This window comes from Sander vitreus, chromosome 13, assembly GCF_031162955.1.
Source record: "Sander vitreus isolate 19-12246 chromosome 13, sanVit1, whole genome shotgun sequence".
In the NCBI taxonomy this organism is placed as follows: domain Eukaryota; kingdom Metazoa; phylum Chordata; class Actinopteri; order Perciformes; family Percidae; genus Sander; species Sander vitreus.
Genome location: NC_135867.1, coordinates 25,945,815 through 25,968,251, shown reverse-complemented (window position 1 = coordinate 25,968,251; position 22,437 = coordinate 25,945,815). Strand labels below are relative to the sequence as shown.

At 41.7% G+C, this 22,437-nt stretch overlaps 1 protein-coding gene across 1 annotated transcript; it reads left to right on the top strand.

The window, feature by feature from the left end:
• Nucleotides 1-9,313: 9,313 nt before the first annotated feature.
• On the top strand, nucleotides 9,314-10,304 carry bhlha9 (basic helix-loop-helix family, member a9). Its single transcript, XM_078266820.1, has one exon. It carries the CDS (start codon nucleotides 9,314-9,316, stop codon nucleotides 10,181-10,183), a length of 870 nt encoding a protein of 289 aa, XP_078122946.1. The 3' UTR covers nucleotides 10,184-10,304.
• The last annotated feature ends 12,133 nt before the right edge of the window (nucleotides 10,305-22,437 follow it).

The following is a 22,437-nucleotide window of genomic DNA, read 5'->3' as shown; positions in this document are numbered from 1 at the left end:
ACAATATTTAACAATATATATATATAATTTTTGTGAATCATTACCAGTATACTCCTGTGTGTGTGTGTGTGTGTGTGTGTGTGTGTGTGTTTTCTTGGTGAGCAATTTGAGAACATTGTAGTAAATATTTTCGTTATCATTATATTAACATTATCGGTGCTCGTTAAGATACCAGCAGATAAACTAATCCAGCACAAATAAGTGCATACAAAGTCGCCAAAATGAAGTAATTGAACCTTATAATTAAATACAAAATGAGGGAAAAACTGCAAAGAGGTCCACTTTTTGAACCAAGGCTGGCTACGGGCCTGGGATCCCATTTATGTGGTAATATGAAGAGAAAATGTGTGACTTTCCTTTGTTCCTAAAGAGATATGCTCATGTTCACCGTTCAGATTCTTATGTCATCATTTATTTTGCCAATCACTTCTTCACTCTTCAAACCACTGACTTCTGACATCTGTCAATCAAGCTGCATCCCTGGGAGCACGCGCACACACACATTTAAATGCTTTTATTTGGATCTGAAAGGCAGTGCAAGAAAACATACAAGATCCAAATACTCTGGGAAGAGTCATTGACAAGGTGACAGGTGTACATGGCTCACATACTTTTATAGGTCTTTCCATTTATAATACTCAACACATTAAGGATAAACAAAGCATCTCCGTCTCCATAAGTAATAGCCAAAAGTCAGCCATATCGAAATACACTTCCCTGCATTAACGCTGGCAGTTACAACGGGTGTTGCTGTTGGAAAATTACACACACACACACACACACACACACACACACACACACACACTTGCTGCACTCTGCGGTCAGAGGGCATCACTTTAACTGCTGTGGGTTGTGTGGGAACTAGCCTACAGACAGTTAACCTTGACCACATGTTCCAACACTCCAAATGGACCCTGTAATGATAACCCAGCGTAATGACTGACTTCTCTTTGAAAGGAATGCACTATGAATATACACCGCTGCCTTTTTTTGTCAGTGTGTGGGGGGGGGAGGTTCTTTTTTTTTCTCTTATGTGCATTTCTTTGTCATGGTTTACATTAACCTCAACATGAGCATAAATGAATTATGGTTTAAATGAAGAGTTCCATGCCTACCCACTGCCTTGTACACTTTCTTTTTCAGCAATGCCTTCAGTTTGCAGTTCACAGTGGTGGAATGTAATTAACTACATTTACTCAAGTACTGTACTTAAGTACATATGTTGAGGTACTTGTACTTTACTTGAGTCTTTTCTTTTCATGCTACTTTCTACTTATACTCGGCTACATTTCAGAGAGAAATATTGTACTTTTTACTCCACTACATTCATCTGTTACAGCTTTAGTTACTAGTTACTTTACACATTAAGATTTTTGCACACAAAACACATGTAGTTTATAAAATCTGATGTTTTATTCTAAATGAAACTATCCAACAATATAACGGCTACAAGTCCAGCTGAAATGATTAGACCATTAAACACACAACTGTTCCTTTACACAACTGGATCCTTTACTCTTTCTTTATTTTCAATGCAGGACTTTTACTGTAACAGAGTATTTTTACAGTGTGGTCTTAGTACTTTTACTCAAGTAAGGGACCTGAATACTTCTTCCACCGCTGACAGTTCATATGTTCCTACTGTAAATACTATCTCGTAAAAACAAGTGATTCATATCATGATTCAAGTATTTAGGGCAGGGGAGGAAGTATCCTGACATTCCTATGTGGAGGAAACTGTCAGACATGTCATGACATCAGTACCGACAGCTTTGCATGTTTGGTTACAAGGTATAAATCACTACGAAGGGAGGTTAAAGTAATGGCTAAATTAGAGAGTGGAGGATGTTTAGTGACCCAAACATTAAATGTGCAGTTTTGTTTTTTCCACATGGCAACCAGCTTTCCTTTTACGACCTGACTGAGGCAAACATGTCTCATTAATCAAACTATTAGAGGAAAGGCAGGGTTAACATTCAACACACGTAGACGTAAAACCACATCAGACATTTACATGACAAATCATATTGATTAATACATAGTAAAGAGGTCACTGGATATATCAGCATGATGTTCAATTGGGTTTTTTGCCAGCAAAATGTATGTATGATAAAATGGTTATTTTGGTTTTTCATCAACCTGGACTCTATTTTCCCATGCATTGGTGTTTAAAGGTGCCCTGCCGCACAAAACTGTTTTCACTTGCATTATTTGAAATATGTTAGGTCCATATGTGTTTGTGTTATGTCGTGAATGTGAAAATGAACTGCTACTTCCTCTGGCAGCTCTAGCCACTGAAAAGAAATAAGAGGAGAAATCAGGCCAATTACAAAAGCTGGTCAGTCTGACGTGGTGTTACCTTTACCGCCATCAAGCCGCAATGATTTGCCGCGAATGAATGCTTTCAGATCCACTGAAAGTAACAAGGCAATTTTGTAAAATGTAAGGAGTAGAAAGTACCGATATTCATGTTAAATATGTAAGGTGTAAAAGTAAAAAGTCGGCACAAAAATAAATAGTGAAGTAAAGTAAAAATACCTGAAAAATCTACTTGAGTACAGTAACAAAGTATTTGTACTTTGTTACTTCCCATCTCTGACAATATTTAATAAGCAAATATTTTTTTAATAGTAATAAGTGTTCTTATCCTTTATATTTGTTGTGTTTCTTTGCATGTCTAACTTAACATGCTTATTTTAGACAACATGACTCCAGAAAAAAAGAATCGATGATTGTTAGTAATGACTACTAATGTGAACTTGATTTGTCCACTGCCTCAACTCACCGCTCTGTGTTAATACATCTTGGCCTGTTCAGTTACACCTTGTGTCAAAACTAAACGGGTTTAAGGCAACGGGTTTCCGCGCAAATTGCTAGTAAAGTCAACTAATTTGGGTTAACAGTGTATAGGGCAAGTGTGCATCTTCTATTGCGTCCACTAAAAGTTCTGTTTTTACCTCTGACAGACTCAGATTATTTATCCTAAGTGTCTGACAACATTATGGAAAGGATTCCTACAGAGATAGACCTTAGACCCAGAGATTGTTAAAGATGCCCTGCCACACAAAAACGTTTTTACTTGCATTATTTGAAATATGTTAGGTCCATATGTGTTTGTGTTACGTCGTGAATGTGAAAATGAACTGCTACCTCCTCTGTCAGCTCGCCTCTGTCATAAGCGGAGAAATCAGGCCAATTACAAAAGCTGGTCAGTCTGACATCATGTTGCCTGAGCTCATTACTATTCATGAGCTCGCCCAGTTGCGCTGGGTAAAGGATGCTGATAGCCAGGCTCTCATTGGCTAGCTGTTAGCCAATCAGAGTCAAGCAGCTTAGCTCGTTGAATATTAATGAGAACTGGCACAAATCGAGCTGAGTCTTCCTGCAGGCTTTCTATACCACGCTAGAATGGCTTGAAACAAGGTAACCAAGGTATTCTTTCCACAAAAAATGTTACAGAGTCCATGGTAGAACTTCAGACATTACCACAAAGTAATAAAATACGTGTGGCAGGGCACCTTTAAAGAGTAAGATCCTTTTTGTTTAACACACCATCGCCAAACTCACCAGAGGAAAAAAGGTCAACCAGGTTGAAAAAAAACAAACAAAGTTACCCTTCAACTGCTTGATAAAAAAGGATGACAACATTTATTGGCATGATCACTATATCCTTTTCTTTATCTGCAACCACCTAGTTTCCCCCCTATAAATCACACGCCTTCAAGAGTAGTAAACTACTGGAAACATCTCTAATGTCGTAGAATAAACTTCAACACACCCCCATGATTAATAGCCAACACTGTGACAGACATTCTGTGATTAACACTTTCAATGTTGAGCTGTGCGTGCTGAAATACCCGAGGCATTGTTTCAAACCGACAACTGAGGTTTTATAGCTGGCGTGCACGCTGAAAGGGATCACAACAGCCAACTACACGTAACTGCCAGTCATTTCAGACGGAATGATTCACAATGGTTCTGTCAGCAGGCTGGCTGCTTTGGCGTTTTGTTTTGAACACTTTGGACAAGATTTCTGATGCAGACACAAAACTTCAGAAGTGTGCTTCACTCGTCTCTGTCGTACATGTTGACAGATGATAACAGCTCATACTAAACCAGACTAGACCTCAGATCAAACCGACACGTTTTTAGTGTTTTTTTGGGAATGTTCAAATGATTTGTAAAGACTTCAGGTTTTACTTTCACTGCCGAGGGTCGTGTGACTCAGAGAGGCCCGGTGGGATGCATGGCCACGACAGGCAGCATTCTGCTGACAGCAAAGAGAAAAGATGATCTGCTGGGCAGCTGCCTGTATGGACTATATTTATATAGCTCTTTTCTAGTCTTAATGACTGCTTAAAGCACTTTTAGATAGGACAAGAACCATTCACCGTTCACACACATTCCTACACTGTGGCCGAGGGTGCCATACAAGGTGCCTCCTGCTCATCAGATAAACATTCACATCAAGTCAAGTCAATTTATTTATAGAGCCCATTTAAAACCACCCTAGGCTGAACAAAGTGCTGTACAAAGTTATATTATGTTATAAAAACAAAGGAAGACAATACAAATATAGACACAATGAACATCATACAAACAACACACTTCCATACAAATGTCCCTAAACTAAATCATACGCCAAAGAATAAAAATGTGTTTTGATGAGGAGGACCTCATATGAATGGGAAGTTTGTTCCAGAGTCTCGGGGCCACAACAGAGAGGGCATGATCACCCTTTGTTTTCATCCGAGACTGTGGAATAGCTAAAAGGAACTGATTAGACCATCTTAAGGCTCTGACACATCAACCCGACGGGCAGTCGGACTGATCAGTCGGCTCCCCGAGGTCCAAAAAGTGCCTCAGAACACGCCGAAGCGACGCTGACTTGAGCGTACCTTCTGCGCGTGCGCGAGACGTAATATGTCTCCATAACAGCAGGCGGCGCTAATCTGTATAATCTGTACTGTCAAATCAGCCAAAATGAAGGCCGGCGGCTCCTCCGACTGACGACGGCACGGAACACACCGAACAGACTCGAGTCACTGACCTCACTAGACTATCCGACGGCCGATAATCGGGTTGGTGTGTCAGAGCCTTTAGGTTCCTGGAGGAGTGATGTAGGGTAAGGAGATCATAAAAATATATATAAAGGCTTGCCCTTAATCTTGTCCAAGGACACTTCAACATGGGACTGCAGGCCCAGGGATTGAACCACCGACATTCCAACTGGTAGGCGATCGCTTCACCACTTGAGCCACAGCCCCCCCAGTAGTCACCCAGTACACTAAAGAAAACTTTCTACAGTCATCAGTAAGCTTAAGAACGGCTAATAAAATAACATAACAGCCATGGAATGACCACAGGTTGGCAGTGTACAGTTGACAACATTGATTGTTAAAGACATTAACTATACTAAGGGATTGTGCTGTGACAAATAGTGAGGGCAGAGATAACCGCAAGCCTTTTTTTTTACTGTAGGCTTTTTATTGAGGTGAGAAAATTCCATTGCAGACACCAAAACATGCATTAACATACCACTGCAAAGCCAAGGTTAGCGAACCTGGACACTACTCACTTATTAGCCCTAACTACCCGTTTGGAAATATACATCTATAACGTTTGGCACACAGACCTCTAATAACAAGTGGCTAACAACCCGTCATTATGGGGGTTAGAGCAGGAGATTTACAAATCTTAGGTTCAGCGGCATTGGACAGCTTCCCTTTGCTTGAAAATGGTTATTCCATCAAGGGCATGGCAAGCTGCATGATAAAATCTTGTGATTTATTCCCGGCGGCTGATAATTACTGGTGTCTTGTCACCTGTCAAAAATGAATGGCCGGGGAGAGTCCGAGGCTGTAGTCTTCATGCTCTTTACACCACGGCAGTAAATCTGACATGTTTGTGAAGCCATAAATCACAGCTTGTGATGAAGCCTACACACTCCTTGGAGCTGAGTGGCGTGGGCTGAACATTTAAAACAGCTATAAAGGTATGCAGGAAATCAGCAGGCTTATATAAAAGGTTTGGTAAGCACAGTGGTATACGTAGTTACAAAGACCAAAGTGAGTGAAATGCTTAAACTGCATAAATGTTGCACAATTCGTTGCACTACAAAATGATTTTGAAATAGTGTCTGCAATCTACACAATGTTTTCTATTACATGAAAGTAAGGAGAAGAAGATTGTGTTGTTCTTATAAGAAGTTATGAAAGTATGCAGACACCGTGTGCCATCAGGGCTTGATTGTGTCAGTGAGAAGTATTATATATAAAGCTGCATCTTGGACTGCTCACATGTCATAATCAGGTTAGGATTGGAGCTTGTGAACATGTACTACTATTCAGAATGATTGTGACTCTGCCTTTTTGGTGGATTTAACCGTGTAGGTTAAACAGTGTGGAATGCAAGGTTGACTTGTGAATGGTTTTAGGGTCCAAGTTCTTTAAGTTTTAAAGAAAAAATAAATTGTCTCCTTGCTCATTTAAAAAGTCTAGTGTATAGTAAACAAAACTATTCTACAGATCCTGGGAATAATTAATACTGTATATGTTGTACAAATTCTGTAGCAAAGAAAATTGTGCAAAACAGCAGAAGCTCTCCAAACATTTGCACAGCTATTGACTACTGTATATGTGTGGGGGGGGGGTATATGAATTAATGAAAAAAAAACGTTATAATGAGTGAATAATCCATGTCCAATCCATGCAGATCTCCTGGACTCAACAGTAAAAAGGCAAGACTAAACGTCACCACCTCAAATCAATAGTTGTGCTTTGAGAGCTGAAAGTCTGTAATTGTTTTAAAGTTTGGCGTCTCAGAGCCGCAACACGTACAATAAAAAGAAGAGAGCAGGAAGGAAGCAATGCTTCTCAACGACCCCCAGTTCAGTGTCTGAGGGCCTACCCTTTGTTTACCTGACCTGTTGCACTTGGCCAGAAGCCTCGCTACACTTCAGCACAATCACCTGTCACTGTCCACCACGGGGTCGGACATTTAGATCTTTCTCTTTTCCACTGTTTAATCCAGACTGCTTTTTTGTTGTCAAGTAACTGCAAACAAAATAGTCTGTTCCTATTCTGTATCTAGGCCTTTGTACTTAAAGGGTAATTTTTTTTTTTTTTTCAACCTGGACCCTGTTTTCCTGTGTTTTTGTGTGTGAATGTGACTGATAGGAACAACAATCTTTGAAATTGGTCCAGCGTGAATGCACAGACCAGGCTGCAAGGGTTACATGCAAATGTGCATCGTCAATTGGTCCACTAAAAGTGCTTTTTATTTTTTGCCACTGAAAGGCTCATATTATTATTCTAGGTGTCTGACAACATTATGGAAAGGATCCCTACAGAGATAGACCTTTTAAAACCTCTTTGAGACCTTTCTGTTTAACCAGAAACAGCTCTGAAGTCGCTAGCGCTAAACCCACCAGACTCCATTTAAAAAAGTAATACTTTTAGCGTGTATAGAGCCAACATGTATTCACATTATTTCAACCAAAACTAGTTGTGATGTGAAGTGTAAAGACGACCCAAAATGGGTTTTCATAGTTTAATTTTATTTTACTCTACTCTCGTTGAATTTTGGGTGTTTTATTCAATATTTTAGCATTTGAAAAAAAAAAAAAAATATTTTGAAACAGTATCTCAACTGAACGTTATCTTTCCTTTAATATTAGTCTAAATAATTCATAATTTCTGCTTTTTTTAACTCAAGTATTAGGTATAATTTCCTATAAGTGAGGTTTATTGACCATGAATTCCAAAAAAAAAGTAATAGTAATGAGTTGGTGTTTGTGGTGTGAAAAGAAGCGTTAAATGTCAAAAAAAAAAAAATAGCATAGTAGCAAAAGTAGTAGTCGAATGGAAGACAACACAAGGGTTAAAAATCCTTTCCATTATGTTTTCAGACACTTAGAATATTAATCTGAGCCTGTCGGTGGCAAAACAAACACTTTTGGGAACGTAAATAGAAGCTCGACAATTGCCCTATTAACTTAAATTGTAGCTTGTTTCGCTGCTACCGGACCAGTGTTAAAGATTGTTGTTCCCATCAGTCACTTAGACACAAAAACATAGGAAAATAAGCTCCAGGTTGAAAAAAACCCCGAAGTTACCCTTTAAACCATTAATACAAAACAATTTTTTAAATGTATTAGTATTGTAACAGTCTAAATTTGATCAACATGTACCACATCTTCACTAGCACACTGTCGTGAAAGATCGATAGCCTAACCAGCAGCAATTGCAGGTTCTAATTGTGAAATATTTGCCCTTGTTTTTTCCCCTCTCTTTGAAGTCCAGGGCTCGCTCCCCTCTTGTCCTCGGGTGCTGCTCGGGCCTGATTTATGGGGTTGGGTTCCAGGGAAGCTACCCTAAATTACATGGCCCTTAACCCTGAGCAGAGAGAGAGACAGGGAGAGAATCGCGACTCTAGAGACAACTAATTGCTAGGACAAATCTAACCTATGCTAGATAAGAAGGTTCCTCTCTTCCCAGACCTGAGAAAAGAGGAAACGTGTATAACTGATTAGGCCACTTGGATAAATGTGTAATTTGTCATAATTGTCCCTAAGACTAACACTCATGGAACACCTATTTAGATGATTATCCTATCGTGGTAAAAAAAATATAGGCAGGCTAAGTACTGTGCAGAGAATGATACAGTGTTGCTCTTTGTAATGAGAGAAATTGGATCAAGTGACTAGCAGTGACTTAGCTTTTCAAAACTCTACAGCTTCATGGAAAGACTTCAGCAAAAAACACGCAACTGGAGTCGAAAACAGTGGAATAAAATCCTCTGTAAAGGAGTTAAAGGAAGTGTGAAGTTAATTGCTACCCAAATAATTAGTATGTTTTGCGTATGTTTTGCACTGTCGTGAAGTGTTGAAACTCTGCAGTAAGATCCTGGAAGGGATGTGAGGGAGAGTCAGAGTGGGAGGAGGAGGTGACAGTGCCATTTGCCTGGAGGGCACCCATAAACCTGGAGAGATCGAGAGAGAGAGAGAGAGAGAGAGAGAGAGAGAGAGAGAGAGAGAGAGAGTGCACCATTTCTCACAGGTGACTGTACCATGTGACTAGAAAAGCTTTAAAAAGCAGGCCAACCTGTCCTGTCGAGGTATGAGTAATCACAAGGCACTGGAGGAGTCAGAGGAGGAGAATACCTGGGCTGTCGGCACAGCAGCAAACACCGACAGCCCCACTAAACAAGCCGAGCAGCGCCCAGGGAACTTCACCGTGTCAAGTCGTCTGCAAACACAGCGTTCCAGGCAGGAAGATTCTACTCACACTCCATCGTCCAGGTTATTGGCACAATGAGCTGCAGCAGTGTTGCAGAATCAGAGTTCTCGGAGGAAGAGCTGGAGTTGGGCGCGCTGGACCAAGGCGACGAGGGAAGTCCCAAGGCATCCTTCGAAGACAGCGAGAGTTCAACCAGCAGCCCGAGCGAGCCAGAGGAAGGCCAGACCAAGAAGCGCAATCGACCCGTCCGCTCAAAAGCTCGAAGGATGGCCGCCAACGTCCGGGAGCGGAAACGCATCATGGACTACAATCAGGCCTTCAATGCCCTGCGCGTTACCCTGAACCATGACCTCAGTGGCAAACGGCTCTCCAAGATCGCCACACTGCAGAGGGCCATCAATCGCATCTCTGCTCTCTCTGTGTTCCTGAGCTCCAACCCCCCCGGCAAGCCCTGCACCCACCGGGAGTGCAACAGGTCATCGGTGGGGCCAGCTGCGGTGGGAGCGTCTCGACTCGAGCAGCCCAGGGTAACGCTTCCTCGCATGGAGCATCAGAGCTACGTCCCCTGGCACGCGTCCATTTCTCACCAAATGCAGCCACAACAAGGGCCTCATGTGCACCGGCTGCCCACGGAGCCACACGTCTACATGGATAACACTGCGTCATCATGCCCCCCGTCACCACACTACCCTTGTTATCCCACTGAGGGACAGCTTTACGCCTCATATGGACACTGCGGCAGCGCCCACGACCATCCGCCCAGCCCCCTGCGATACCCTCAGGTGGGTGAGGTGTTGGGCTACCAGCCGGGGATGTGGGCCTCCTGCAATCAGAAATACATGGACCCTTTTGCAGAGCCTTCTCCAGCTCTGGGGCTTCCCTGGCAGGTGAGCTACCTGCAGGAGCCGGAGCACAGCCTCTGTCTGGGCTCTGACATACTGTAACGGGCGACACCCACCACTGGGAGCCCCGAAGACTGCTCATAGCACCACTGGACTGCTGAATGACCTCAGGGAGAAAAGGTTTTTGTGTTTCTGCTGTTGCAATCAACTGAGTATTACAGTCACACTCTCTTATTTTAGAGCAGAGTCATCGTAACGCAATAACAGATATAAATACAGGTGCAATGGCAAGCAAGACTGCAGAATGTTGTATATATCAGGAAATGTATTTTGATCTGGCCTTTCAAAATATTAAATATAAAGAATTATAGAATGAAATACAGAGTGTCCGCTGTAAATAATTCACCCACAGAATTGTGTTCAGTGGTCGTTTGATTGTCATCGTTCGGTCTTCTGCAGAACCTGAAATATGGGAGATTATGCTACATTACTAAATGTGTGATAAGAAAAGGAAAGAGCCATTAGTAGACCAATCAACAAACAAACACTTTTAAGTAATGGGTGCATCCTAAGTACATGTGACTAAGATTTGAACCCAACGTTCAACATTTGTTAGTGTATTTATTCTCTGTATTGCATCAAAAGTCATGTCTGTTTGTAAAGTTGCAAAGAGTTTGTACATCATTTTCTAAACTTCCAAATTAAAAAATGTAAATGATATGATTACTGTTGTTTCCTTTCATAACAAAACTGTTCATTTGTAGTTTTCTTGGTTCTTAGCACTTTCATATAGCACGAACATTTTGCTTTACAAATGTGTGTGCATGCTTGTCCATGTGTACATGCATTTCTGTGTGTGTGTGTGTGTGTGTGTGTGTGCGCATGCGTGTGTGTGTGTATGTGTGTGTGCGTGCGTGTGTGCGCCCCTGTGTGTGTTTGATTATAGCCTAAGGTCAGTAGCCTCTACCACTCTGAGCCTGAGATGACAGAGGTCTTTCACTCAGTTGAAAAAATGTCCTTACAAGTCCATTCTTGTCAAAATGAAAGCATGGGCCGACAGGTAGAAGGACAACTCTGACAGTGTTTGTGCTTTGTGAGCCTAAAAAATTCGATAAGCAACGCAGGGGGAATGAAAAGTGCATGTTGTGCATCTTGCACGTTAGGCTTTTCTGGGATTTTAGCTTCCTGCACTGAAACACATATCAGTTTAAAGTCCTGCTCTGCAGCAACAGCAAGTCAGATCATTACCAGTTATAGGTCAGTTGTTTTTTTTGTGCAGATCAAGAAGAGTAATAGCCTGACGTGGTCAGAGTCTGATACTGCTCCAGTGGGCTGTGATTATGGGGCGTGTTTCAACCGAACCGAAACCGAAAGAATTGGATAGACCTACAACCAATCAGAGCCCCCCATCTTCTTAGCTGGGTTCTCTGTTCCTCTTTTAAAATGAATGCGCTGTCAATATCTTCTATAACAGACGCGATGGCAGCCATCTTTGTTGTAAAGGAATTCAACCCAAGCGCTCTTTGGTGACGTGGTTGATTACGTTACTGTTGATCATCTGTCCATCATCGTATAAAGCCCGCCCTGACAATTTGATTGGTCCGAACAGTTCTGGTTCGAGCATAGTTGCTCCACAACGGATCAAGTCCAGACCCAACTTCCGACCTCAAATGTTGTGGGCGGGGCTAAGTTCGGCTGGCATCCAGGCTAGAAGAGTAAATTCTAACCACAATGTTTTTTTTACTTCCGGCCCTGCCTGCTCCCTCCCCCCCGCTGAGCAGCATGTCATGGAAAACAGCTTTAATATCAGACTAAAGGACGGAGCCCACCGACAGATTTATGTGGGCCCAGGAAGGAAGGCTGTGCCCCGTCATCAGCATGGTGAAATCCCCTGTCGGGCTGCACTGGCCTGCGGGTGCAATTGGGTGTGTGAGAGGGTTTTTTTGAACATCCTGGAGGTCTCCCAACAAGGGCCCCGAGACTCTGCTGAAAAGAGTTGGCCCGGAGAGAATTACTGCAGGCTCTGTGGAGAAATAAATGGTGTGGTACAGCAACAATTAGCAGACAGGAAGGAAAGGGAATACGGACAAAGAGATGAATAGAGGGGAGGAGTGGAATAATAGCAAGAGGAGGGTATTTGTGGTGAGAAAAAGAAGGAGAGTGACTACACTTTGAGCCTGTCGTGGAGCTTCTTCACAGACATGAATCACCAGAAAACCTTGACTCACCAGTGGGAGACGAGAGAGGCTGACAGCACTCAGTGACGGCATGTCTCTTCCTCCTCCCTTGCTGGCAGACACACAGTGCCAGTTTATCTACTTGTCTGGTTCCTCAAGGGACTCCAGAGTGAAAGTGGGCTGATAGAACCGTGCCATTCTACTGAGACCACACTTGCTTCTGTCGCTGGTTTATTTTACAGAAAGGAAATCACAATCCACAGGAGGTAAACAAGAGTGCAAAAAGCCTGGCTCTTTGTTTCCTTAGAAAAAGAAATTGGCAACGGAATGGGAGGGTTTTGAAGTATTTTCACTGTGAACTTATGGATTTGCTATCGAAAAATCAACAAAGGATCTGCATTTCATTAGAACTGATTATCAAATTAAAGCTCTATTCGCACAGGACTGGTGTTACCTGGGAATCTGTAGTAATTTGTAATAATTACGGAGGTCATCTGTGACCTTAAGCCCGTGTGAATCTGTCATGTCTGTAATTTGTCAGGTAAAAATCCCACCACAAATGACCTACCATATTTCAAACACAGCGGTCGTGTGATAACATTAGTCTTGTGTGATTCGGCATCTCTGTGATTTGAGGTCGTATTGGCCGCGTTGGCAATTATAAATGAAGGTTTTGACAGAGCCCTGTCATCTGTATATGTTGGGGATAATGTCAGTAAATTTGAGTAAAATACAGACTTCACTTATGACGTGTGACTGTGCCGCACAAAAAACAAACTGAATAATTTCTGAATCACATGAGGTCCCGTGGTCTCGCGTGAATAGGGCTTAAGTGGTTAAGTCTCAGTTTACGTTTAAAAAGATCAAAAGTGACACCATTACTCATTTGTAGCAAATTAATCTCAATGTTTGCACTGTGAAACAGAGCAGAAATGATTAGGTCATTAGTTGAGTAGTTGATTACTGCTGCTTTTTGATTTCTAATATGATGTAAACAGAATATCTTCTGTGTTTTTGGACTGTTGCTCAGAAGACATCTTTAGACGTCAGCTTGGGCTCTGGGAAACCGTGTTGAAAACTTTGCACAATTTTCTGACATTTCGTAGACAAATCAAGAAAATGACAATAACAGATGAAATGTATTAACCAGTACACGTGTAGGCTATTTACCAAAATCAGTTTGTCCAGTCTCTGTGCAGGAAAGTCCTTTAAGGTCAAACTTTTGTGCTAAATGCTGACTCACCTGAGGATTTACCTCATTTCTCCGACATGCAAGCCTGTCAGTGATGCATCTTTTATTCAGACTGCTCGGCCTCCTCGACACCCTCCGCTGCCGAGCTGATGGAAAAGAAAACAAGCATACATGAGAGAAATGATTCCAAGACACTGGGGGGGTGTTTGAGTGATATATGGGGATGAGTCAGCGTTCGGAGTCAAGATTCATGTTGATGCTCTACATACTGTGTACACACACACACACACACACACACGCACACGCACACGCACACGCACACACACCCACACACACACACACACACACACACACACACACACACACACACGCATGCACACACACAGTGCTGTTATGACATCATTGGGGAAGGTGAAGGAAGAGAAGGTGCCAGAGGACATGATTTGACAGACTTAGTTTGTTCCCATGACATTTACAAACAGTCACATTAAACCTGAATGATTACTTGTCCTGTCTGAGACACACTTGTGGCAGGACTTGACATTAAGTTATATACACCTGTTAGAGTTTTTTTTTTAAGTCGCTATGGTACTATTATCAATAGGCCTGTCACACGTCCTGCTTCCGGAACGCAGGGTAGGGAATCAGAACTTCCGGTCAACAGTCCCTTTCTCCATAAGGATTTTGATTATCAGCCATAATTGTCTAAACCATCCCATAATGTCTAAACCATCCCATAATGTCTAAACCATCCGAGGTAGACTGACCACGAGCTACGTGGTTGTGAAACGAATGTTTCTGCTCCTGTAGAAGCTAGAAGTCTGTATGAAATCTTGTTATAAGAAAAACATGTTTTATCCGCGATCTTATGGAGAAAAACTACACTACCCACAATCCTAAGCGTGACAGCAATGTCTCTGATTGGTCCAACTCACTGTTACCATAGAAATATTTACCGTACCCGCGAAACCGCGAATGGCTAGAGCGAGCTTCTACCATTGAAGTCTACGATAGTTTCTGTACACGGTCTTGTACCTTTTGCCTTTTTTGCCATTTTCAAAATGTTTTTTACTTTGAGAGTGTTCATTTACAATCCAACCACATGGTCGGAGGTGACTTCAGGCAGGTAGCGGAGAGACTTGGTCCAGCAGTATCTATCGGGCTCCGCCATTGTAAAAAGCTAACCGGAAGAGCTGTATCCCCACTCAGAGACGTTCTTCCGGTCTTCAATTGTTGCGTGACAAAGGCCTATAGTATGGTGCAGTGAGTACAAGACTCCCAAATGATCATACTTGCAAATCATTAAATCTCGCAATCATCACAAGTGATTCTCCTTTTACTTGGCTTGTAAACATCTTTCACTACAAGACCGATGTTTCACTTCTGGTGAAATACAACAACTGCATTTGTTAAGTCACCTAAACATATCATAGTGTAATTCCTTCAGTTAAGTTATTGTAACAATCACTTAGTCCAAGACATAATGTAAGATACATGTTTCAAAATGACCCTCTGAAGTGCTAAAGATGATCGGTTTGTTTCACTGTTTTCACATGACAGTAGGCAAAAATGTAACTGTACATTACACATCAAATTCAACAACAAACTATTTCCGTAATTCCTATCCCACAATCAGAATTGTGATCAATGTAGACGTCTTCCCCAATCAGCGATACAAGAAACAAACTTTACTGTAAGGTTTTGTCTAATTATAAATACTGTAAAAAAACACTGTAACAGAACTGAAAGAAAAAAATGTTTAGTGTAAATACTGTTTTCTGTTTTTCTGTATTACACACTACACTCATCTGCATCAATTCGGTCTTCTGGATTTGGCCATAAGTACTCGCCCACATCACAATGGATGTTTTCATAGTTCATGGTTCACCTTGGGAAAAACCTTCTTGAATGTCGAATCCAAGCCTGACATTGGTCAGCAGTGATGTCATCACAAGCCTCATCCAAACTGTTGTATTGTACACAGGCCAATCCCAAAGTGAGCCCTGAGGACTACGGACTAAAGACTCACAGACTTAATCGAGCTCAGGTGCTAAGTGAGTGAGTGTGTGAGGCCACATGGGCTCAGATAGGTATAAATGGGATTGGGACAGCACTTCACGAGATCACATGTTACCTTGGCGACGTTTAATAACAAAGATGTTGCTGACACTAGTCTTGCCTGTTTGGGAATTTTGTTGCTTTCCACATGGTCAAGGCCCAGGAGACGGCTGCCTGATTCCATATTTTTTCAAACTCTTGTTTTACAAGCTGGACAACAGGCTGGTCTGTGGTCCGTGGTCGTGTGTCGTGCTGTTGTTTACCTTTGTGATTTCCGGATTTCCCTATGGTCTCCGCGGTAAACGTCACAATGCTTTGAACCGTGGGTAATTCCCTTTGGTGAAGTCTGCATCGATGCAGACTCAGGGAAAGGGCTCGGTAAGTGTGTACTCAAACCCTCACTCCCTTTGAAATTCGACATTGGTACAACCCAAAGCCCTTACGGATTTTGCGAGAACACTCACTAAAGTCCATGAGTCTGTGAGTCTGGACTTTGGGATTGGTCGACTCTGTACATTGCAGTGGTCCTTTGTGTCCCTGATGGTTTGAGCACTACTGTAGGTTACCAACACTTAGGTTGTGGGCTCAAATCCCACCAAGGTCACACAAAAATCTTACACCTTAGGGTGGTGATTCTGAAGTTCTGCATAGGACTATAATAGGCAAACAAAAAAAAACACCATACATACAGTATATTAGGCAAATGTTTCATTGACTATAAGTTATGAACAACGAGCATAGTGTTAATGGAAAGTATTTTAACAATAGAGAAGAAAATCCTATCCAAAGTTGTGCATGTACTTTGTATGACCGTAGTGTATTTCAATGTGAAACTGGTCTTTCTAGATTTGTTTTTGTACACAGTCAATGTCAGATGTACAAAGTACTTAGAGTTGTAAAAAGAGGTACTTTTTGGTGATCTATTGGTTTATTTGTACTTAAGTTAGAGAAATAATACCACATACTGGTGAGAATAGTACCATGGCATCAGAAAAAAACTGTAAGTCACCCAGCGAGGTTTATTTTGAAAAACAGTGTTACTTAAAAGAATATACTTTTCATTTGAACTGATGTTACGTAAAATCCCACACAGATAATGAAACTGATGTTCAAGGCTATGAACTGTGTTCCACTGTTATGCGTTTCATGAGACCAATCTCTTCATTCATGTGTTACTACGTCATATGAACTTCATATTTTCTTGCATGTTTTCTCTTTTAAATTTGTCAGATTTGTATCCTTGTTACATATAGAAAACTTGCCCCACTCATTTGTGAAATGTTGTCTGTGCCCTTTTCTGCTGACACGTGAGACAAGATGCAGCTTGTTTTATTGACCTGTTTGGAATCACAGAGCAGAGCAGAAAACAGTTTCACTGCTCAACACCAGATGGAGGCAAGACAACGGAGCTCTACTGTATGTTTAAACCATTGAAGAAAACCTGAGGCCTAGAATGTATGAATTCAACCAAAAACAAATAAAAGACTATTTGTTTCACATTCCATCATAAATATCTGCCTGATGTGCATGTAAGTTCATTATCACACATTACACACAGGATGTGTATGTATGCACACAACATCAGTTTTATGTAAGGATGCAAATAAATGTGTCTCCTGTAGAGATTTAACAGCTAAAGGATTCAAGAGCCTACTTGATGCTACAGTACAGGCTGCATGTCTGGGCGGATGAAAACATTACAGCAATATTATTCCATTTTTGTTTAGTTTTCAGAGATAATTACATACTTCTTCCCAATTCACATTGTATCCTTTTGGAATTAAAGGCACACTATGCAAGATTTGTACCTTAATATAACAGCTTCAAAGTCATTTTGATGGTAAACAAACTCGTAGTAGGGCGAATCATCCCGATCACAAAGCAGGGGGGGACGCCGCTGGCAAAACCAGCAATGCAAGTTTGGTAGGTGGCGTTCTGCCAAATCTCGCGAGAAGGGGGGGAGGGGATCAGGCCGTGAGTGCAGAGACGGCTCTGCATATGACAGTAACGCTAAATACAAGTACTCCAAGGCATACTATGCAGTTTCCGTTTTTTGCGGGGTTTTTTACAGCCACTCTATGGGTCGCTGTTTGACAAAAAAACGGAAACTGCATAGTATGCCTTTAACAGTGTACCAGTATATATGATAAGTAAAGTTTATTTATACAGCACTGATCACAGACAGAGTCACAAAGTGCTTCACAGTCCAAATAAATAAATACATTAAAACCCATAATATATACCCATTAAAAATCACAACAAACCACAATAAATAACAGTAAATCACAATAAATCACAACAAGGACAATAAATCCATAGTAATACATAGTCAGTAATGTGGCTATAGTCGAACGCCTGACTAAAAAGATAGATATAAGGGAACACAATGTAAAGTTGGGGAAGGGGGTAACAAGCTTGGAATTTAAAAATAATCTATACTGCCAGTTCTGTAGTGGCTTTCAAAATTAACTGGAGAGGTTCAGACAACAACAAAAAGAGGATAGGCAAACGACATAATTCCTTCTGTTAGTTTAGGAATTAACAGGGATACAGTTGTGTATTTACTTTGGAGTATTGTTAGCAACATAACAGCAGGCGGTGCTAATCTGTATTGCTGCCCAAAAAAAGAAAACCGGAAATGACGGAACATCTCTCTAGACCTAGTAAACATAGAGCACGCTGTCGTCAGTCATTGTTTTCATCAGAGAGTCTTGATAGTAGTCAAGAAGGATCGTTGTTGTCATTACTCGCTGAATGGAAGAAAATACGATGGCTAGTAATAAGAAGATACTGGTGTTGTCAGCTCTCGGGCTTCTTCTTGTGGAAGAAGAAGCACTGATTCGCTAGTCAAGGGCATGTCGGAAATGACGAACGCGTCACGTGGGTCTGGCTTCTCCGGCTGACCATAATGGCGGCTTGTTTGAAATACGATCTCGTATTTTACGAAAATAGTTCACTGAAACGTGTTTCTGAAAACATTTTAAGTGAGAAATAGGCTATACAGTTGTTGAATCTGTCTTCATTTCAGATCGACAAAGGTCAGTTTAAAAGATTTTCATCAGATTTTGAGAGGCGTTTGTCACTCATCCCGCTCGTCATTTCCGGGTTAGGACTCCACCAATCAGATTGGTCATTGAGTCCTACTGCCCGCCCTCCGACTCAACATGCCAAATCGGCCAAAATGAAGGCCAACGGCCCCTCCAACGGACGACGGCACGGAACACACCGAACAGACTCGAGTCACTGACCTCGCCAGATTGTCCAACGGCCGATTATCGGGTTGGTGTGTGAGAGCCTTAAGATGGGTCAATCAAACAAAGGACTTTCAACCAGGAGGCGGGTGTTCCCAACCCGTTATTTTAACTTTACTTACAACAGAATTACGTCACGTTCTCCGTCACGTGCGTAATTACATAATGTGAACCCATACCACAACACAGACGTTTTGTTGCCTAAACCTAACCAAGTAGTTTTTGTCCCTCAATGTAACAAATTGCAACCTTTTCACAACATTAACATGATTAAAACCGCAACCGTTACATTTAGGTATGAGCACTCAAAACGCTCCTGTGGGTGGTATTTCCTGCCACCGCTACGGGACGCTCATTTGTGAAGCACTTCTATGGATTTTAGAGTAGGAACAAACAACGTATGTGGTCGTATGGTTTGGAGGACTTGTACTGATTATGTTGTAAAGTAGGCCTAATTACAGTTTGAGATACAACAGTGGTTTAAACATGGGCAAAACTGTACTCCAGTTGTAACAAAATCTGATTTAGACGTCTGTTCCTGCTACTACAACTTCAAAGAGGTTGCGGGTTTGCTCTGAAATTGAAGATCAGAGCAGGATTATAACCTATTTCCATCCTGGTGTGGCACAAAAAAGAAGAAGAGTAAAAAACTGTTGTTGTTACTGGTGAAACGCTGATTACTTGACTCATTAATGGCAGCTCAAAGGACTTAAGGTTCATGTGAACATACTGAGCATTTGCAATGACTGTGAAGTGAAGTTTTGATGTGAAAATCATCTCAGTGTGCAGGCAAACTCTGCAGCAGTGACTAGATTGAACACTCACAGATGAAAGGTAATTATGTTATGCGGTCTTCAGCATCTTGAAAAGAGGAAAAAAAGGCAGGAAGAGAAAACAAAGGAAGAGATAACCTTGTGATGTGCAATGCCTTAAAAAAACATTTGCAGAAAATGTACAGTTGAGCTTCAGCAGACAGTGGCAGAAGGTGACACATCTCCCAATCCACCGAGGATAACTTGGCTGGCTGACACACACACACACACACACACACACACACACACACACACACACACACACACACACACACACACACACACACACACACACACACACACACACACACACACACACACACACATACACACACAGGGATAAGCTGAGAATAGAGGGTGGCGGTTCTGCCTCTAGGATCAGAGGGGCTGTCAAGGTGAAGAGGCCTTCGGTTTATGAGTTTGAAATAATGTAGTCTGGATCAACAGTAGTACATTTCCCTTATAATTGCCTGCCTAAGTCCGTCACCCTCAGCTCTCTGTGTTCTGCTGTTCTCAAACTCTGTTCTCTTCTGGAAACAACAACAAACTTCGAGCTAGCAAGCTACACGCTGAAAATGGAAAGTTTTAAATAACATTTGGATCGTGCAACAAGACAGGCCTGTTTGGTTCTTTCAGGGAATGATTGTAAAGATTTAAATAATATTTTTACGGAATTTCCTCTCTAACTGGGATGTTTTGGGACTGATTGGTGGGAATGCTGTGGACAAAGTACACACGGAGATACACTGGTAGAAGCCAATGAGGTTTAACCATGTATCCAGCTAATTTAAATATCTCACGTTACTGTTGTGTCAACAGTTAACTTCATTTAATATTGTATGTGGGTGCAAATGTTCCACCAAAAACAAGCTCCTTCCTGAGACTATTTAGCAGAGCCACCGTCGCTGCGTCCAGAGCTCAGCACCGCCCAAGACAATTGTGATTGGTTAAAAGAAATGTAAACAACCCAGAGCGTTTTTTCTCTCCTATCCCAGAATGTGTGTGTGGTGTAGCCAGACCTTACTCCACAGCGCTGTAGAGATAGAGCTGCCAATGCGAGACTAGAAATAGGGAAGCTAATGCCTAATGTAGTTTCTAGCTTTGATTTTGGGACCTGCTTCTTTGCCTTTTCATTAAATTCAGCCTCTCTTCATTTGCCAGTACAAGTTGTTTATCTGCTTTGAGATGGAAAAAAGCTATTCAGCAGGAAATAACAAGTGGCTGGAAAATCTTATGACACACACACACACACACACACACACACACACACACACACACACACACACACACACACACACAAACACACACAAAAGCACGTTGTGTTTGGTCTATTTATTCAGAGCTGGCTATGTATTTTTATACAGTATGTAAACCACTTTTTTGTATTGTCATTCTCTCCTCCCTTCTTTCTGTTTGCTGTCTTGAGCTCGCTCATTGATTCCTCCTCAAATTCAGATCTGAGGACTGTTCCAATTAGGCCTGCATCATGAAAGCAAGCAGAGAATCTGACAATAACACTGGGGCGTCCTTCAAAATGTCTGCGTCCAGACTGGAACTTCTTAGATCTCTGTGTTGAGCCCTCTCAGCAAAAGCTCTAACTGCTTATATAAGAAATGTTATTCATGACTGTCAGCAATAATAATTGAATTCAGTAATCCAACACAATAGTATGGCAGCCCTGAGACCTCAACGCACTGCAACTTTAGAAAACATGCAGATGAAGAAAACATCCTCACTGATTTGACAACTCAAAATGCTGAGAAGAAATGACACACACACATTACAGTTTTTCTCCATTGGTTTGGCTCATTTCTTGAAACAGAAATTACATTCTCAAAACTCTAAGATCATTTGGCAAAACAGTCTTACAGTTACAGCACAACTTGCAAAAGCTCATATCTCTCCCAAAACTGTTCACTCATGCTTCAAAACTAAATTCCTTTCCCATATAAAGAGTCAGTGCCACGAAAATGGCAAAGATCCTTCTCAATTGCTTTGGCTCATTTCTTGAAACAGACCGGATGTTCTCAACACTCTTGGTGCTTTTGCCAAAATAACCTGGATGGTTCAGCACAACACCATGGTTCACCTGCAAAAGCTCATATCTCTCCCAAAACAGTTCACTCATGTGTCAAAACTAAATTTCTTTCTCATTTAAATAGTCAGTGCCCCCAAAATGCTTCGTCCCTTTGGCATTGTGTAAGCACTGCAAGTCAAAATGTTTAGATGTTTTGTCACTATGGCAGAGGACCATTGAAATATCCCTCATGTCCACCTTTCAGTCTTAGCCCAGTCCTTCATTGACAATGGTTACTGTACTGTTTTATGTCTAGCTAACAGAATACAATTGTGTATAAAACTGAAAAAAAAAGAAATAGGGAAAGAGTAGCCTCCAAGGTTTAACATCACACATTGCACTCATACTGCCAAGGAAATTGTAACCATTTTTATTCACACACATAAAGTAACTTCCATACATCAGAGTAAAAAGAAAATGTATACAGCATAATATACTGTAATATAAACACACAAACAAAAAACAAGGAAAATGATATGTAGCCTACAGTGCTGTATATAAAGCTGGAGTTTCACAACTAACAGTTCTTCACTGGTCGCTGTCCTCACCCTCCCTCTCCTGGCCACCGTCCTCACCCTCCTGGCCATCCCCACGCTGCTGTCTGTCTGGCCACAGATTCTCGTCCACATCACAACGTATATTCTCCCTTGCGATGCAACGAGGGAAGAAACGGGGTGCATGTCGCAACGATCCCCTACACTGATCTCCTGTAACATCCTCACACGCAGCGTTCATTGCATGGAGCAGGGACCTCTGATCTTGAGCCCGATGCTCATACACTCTTCACCT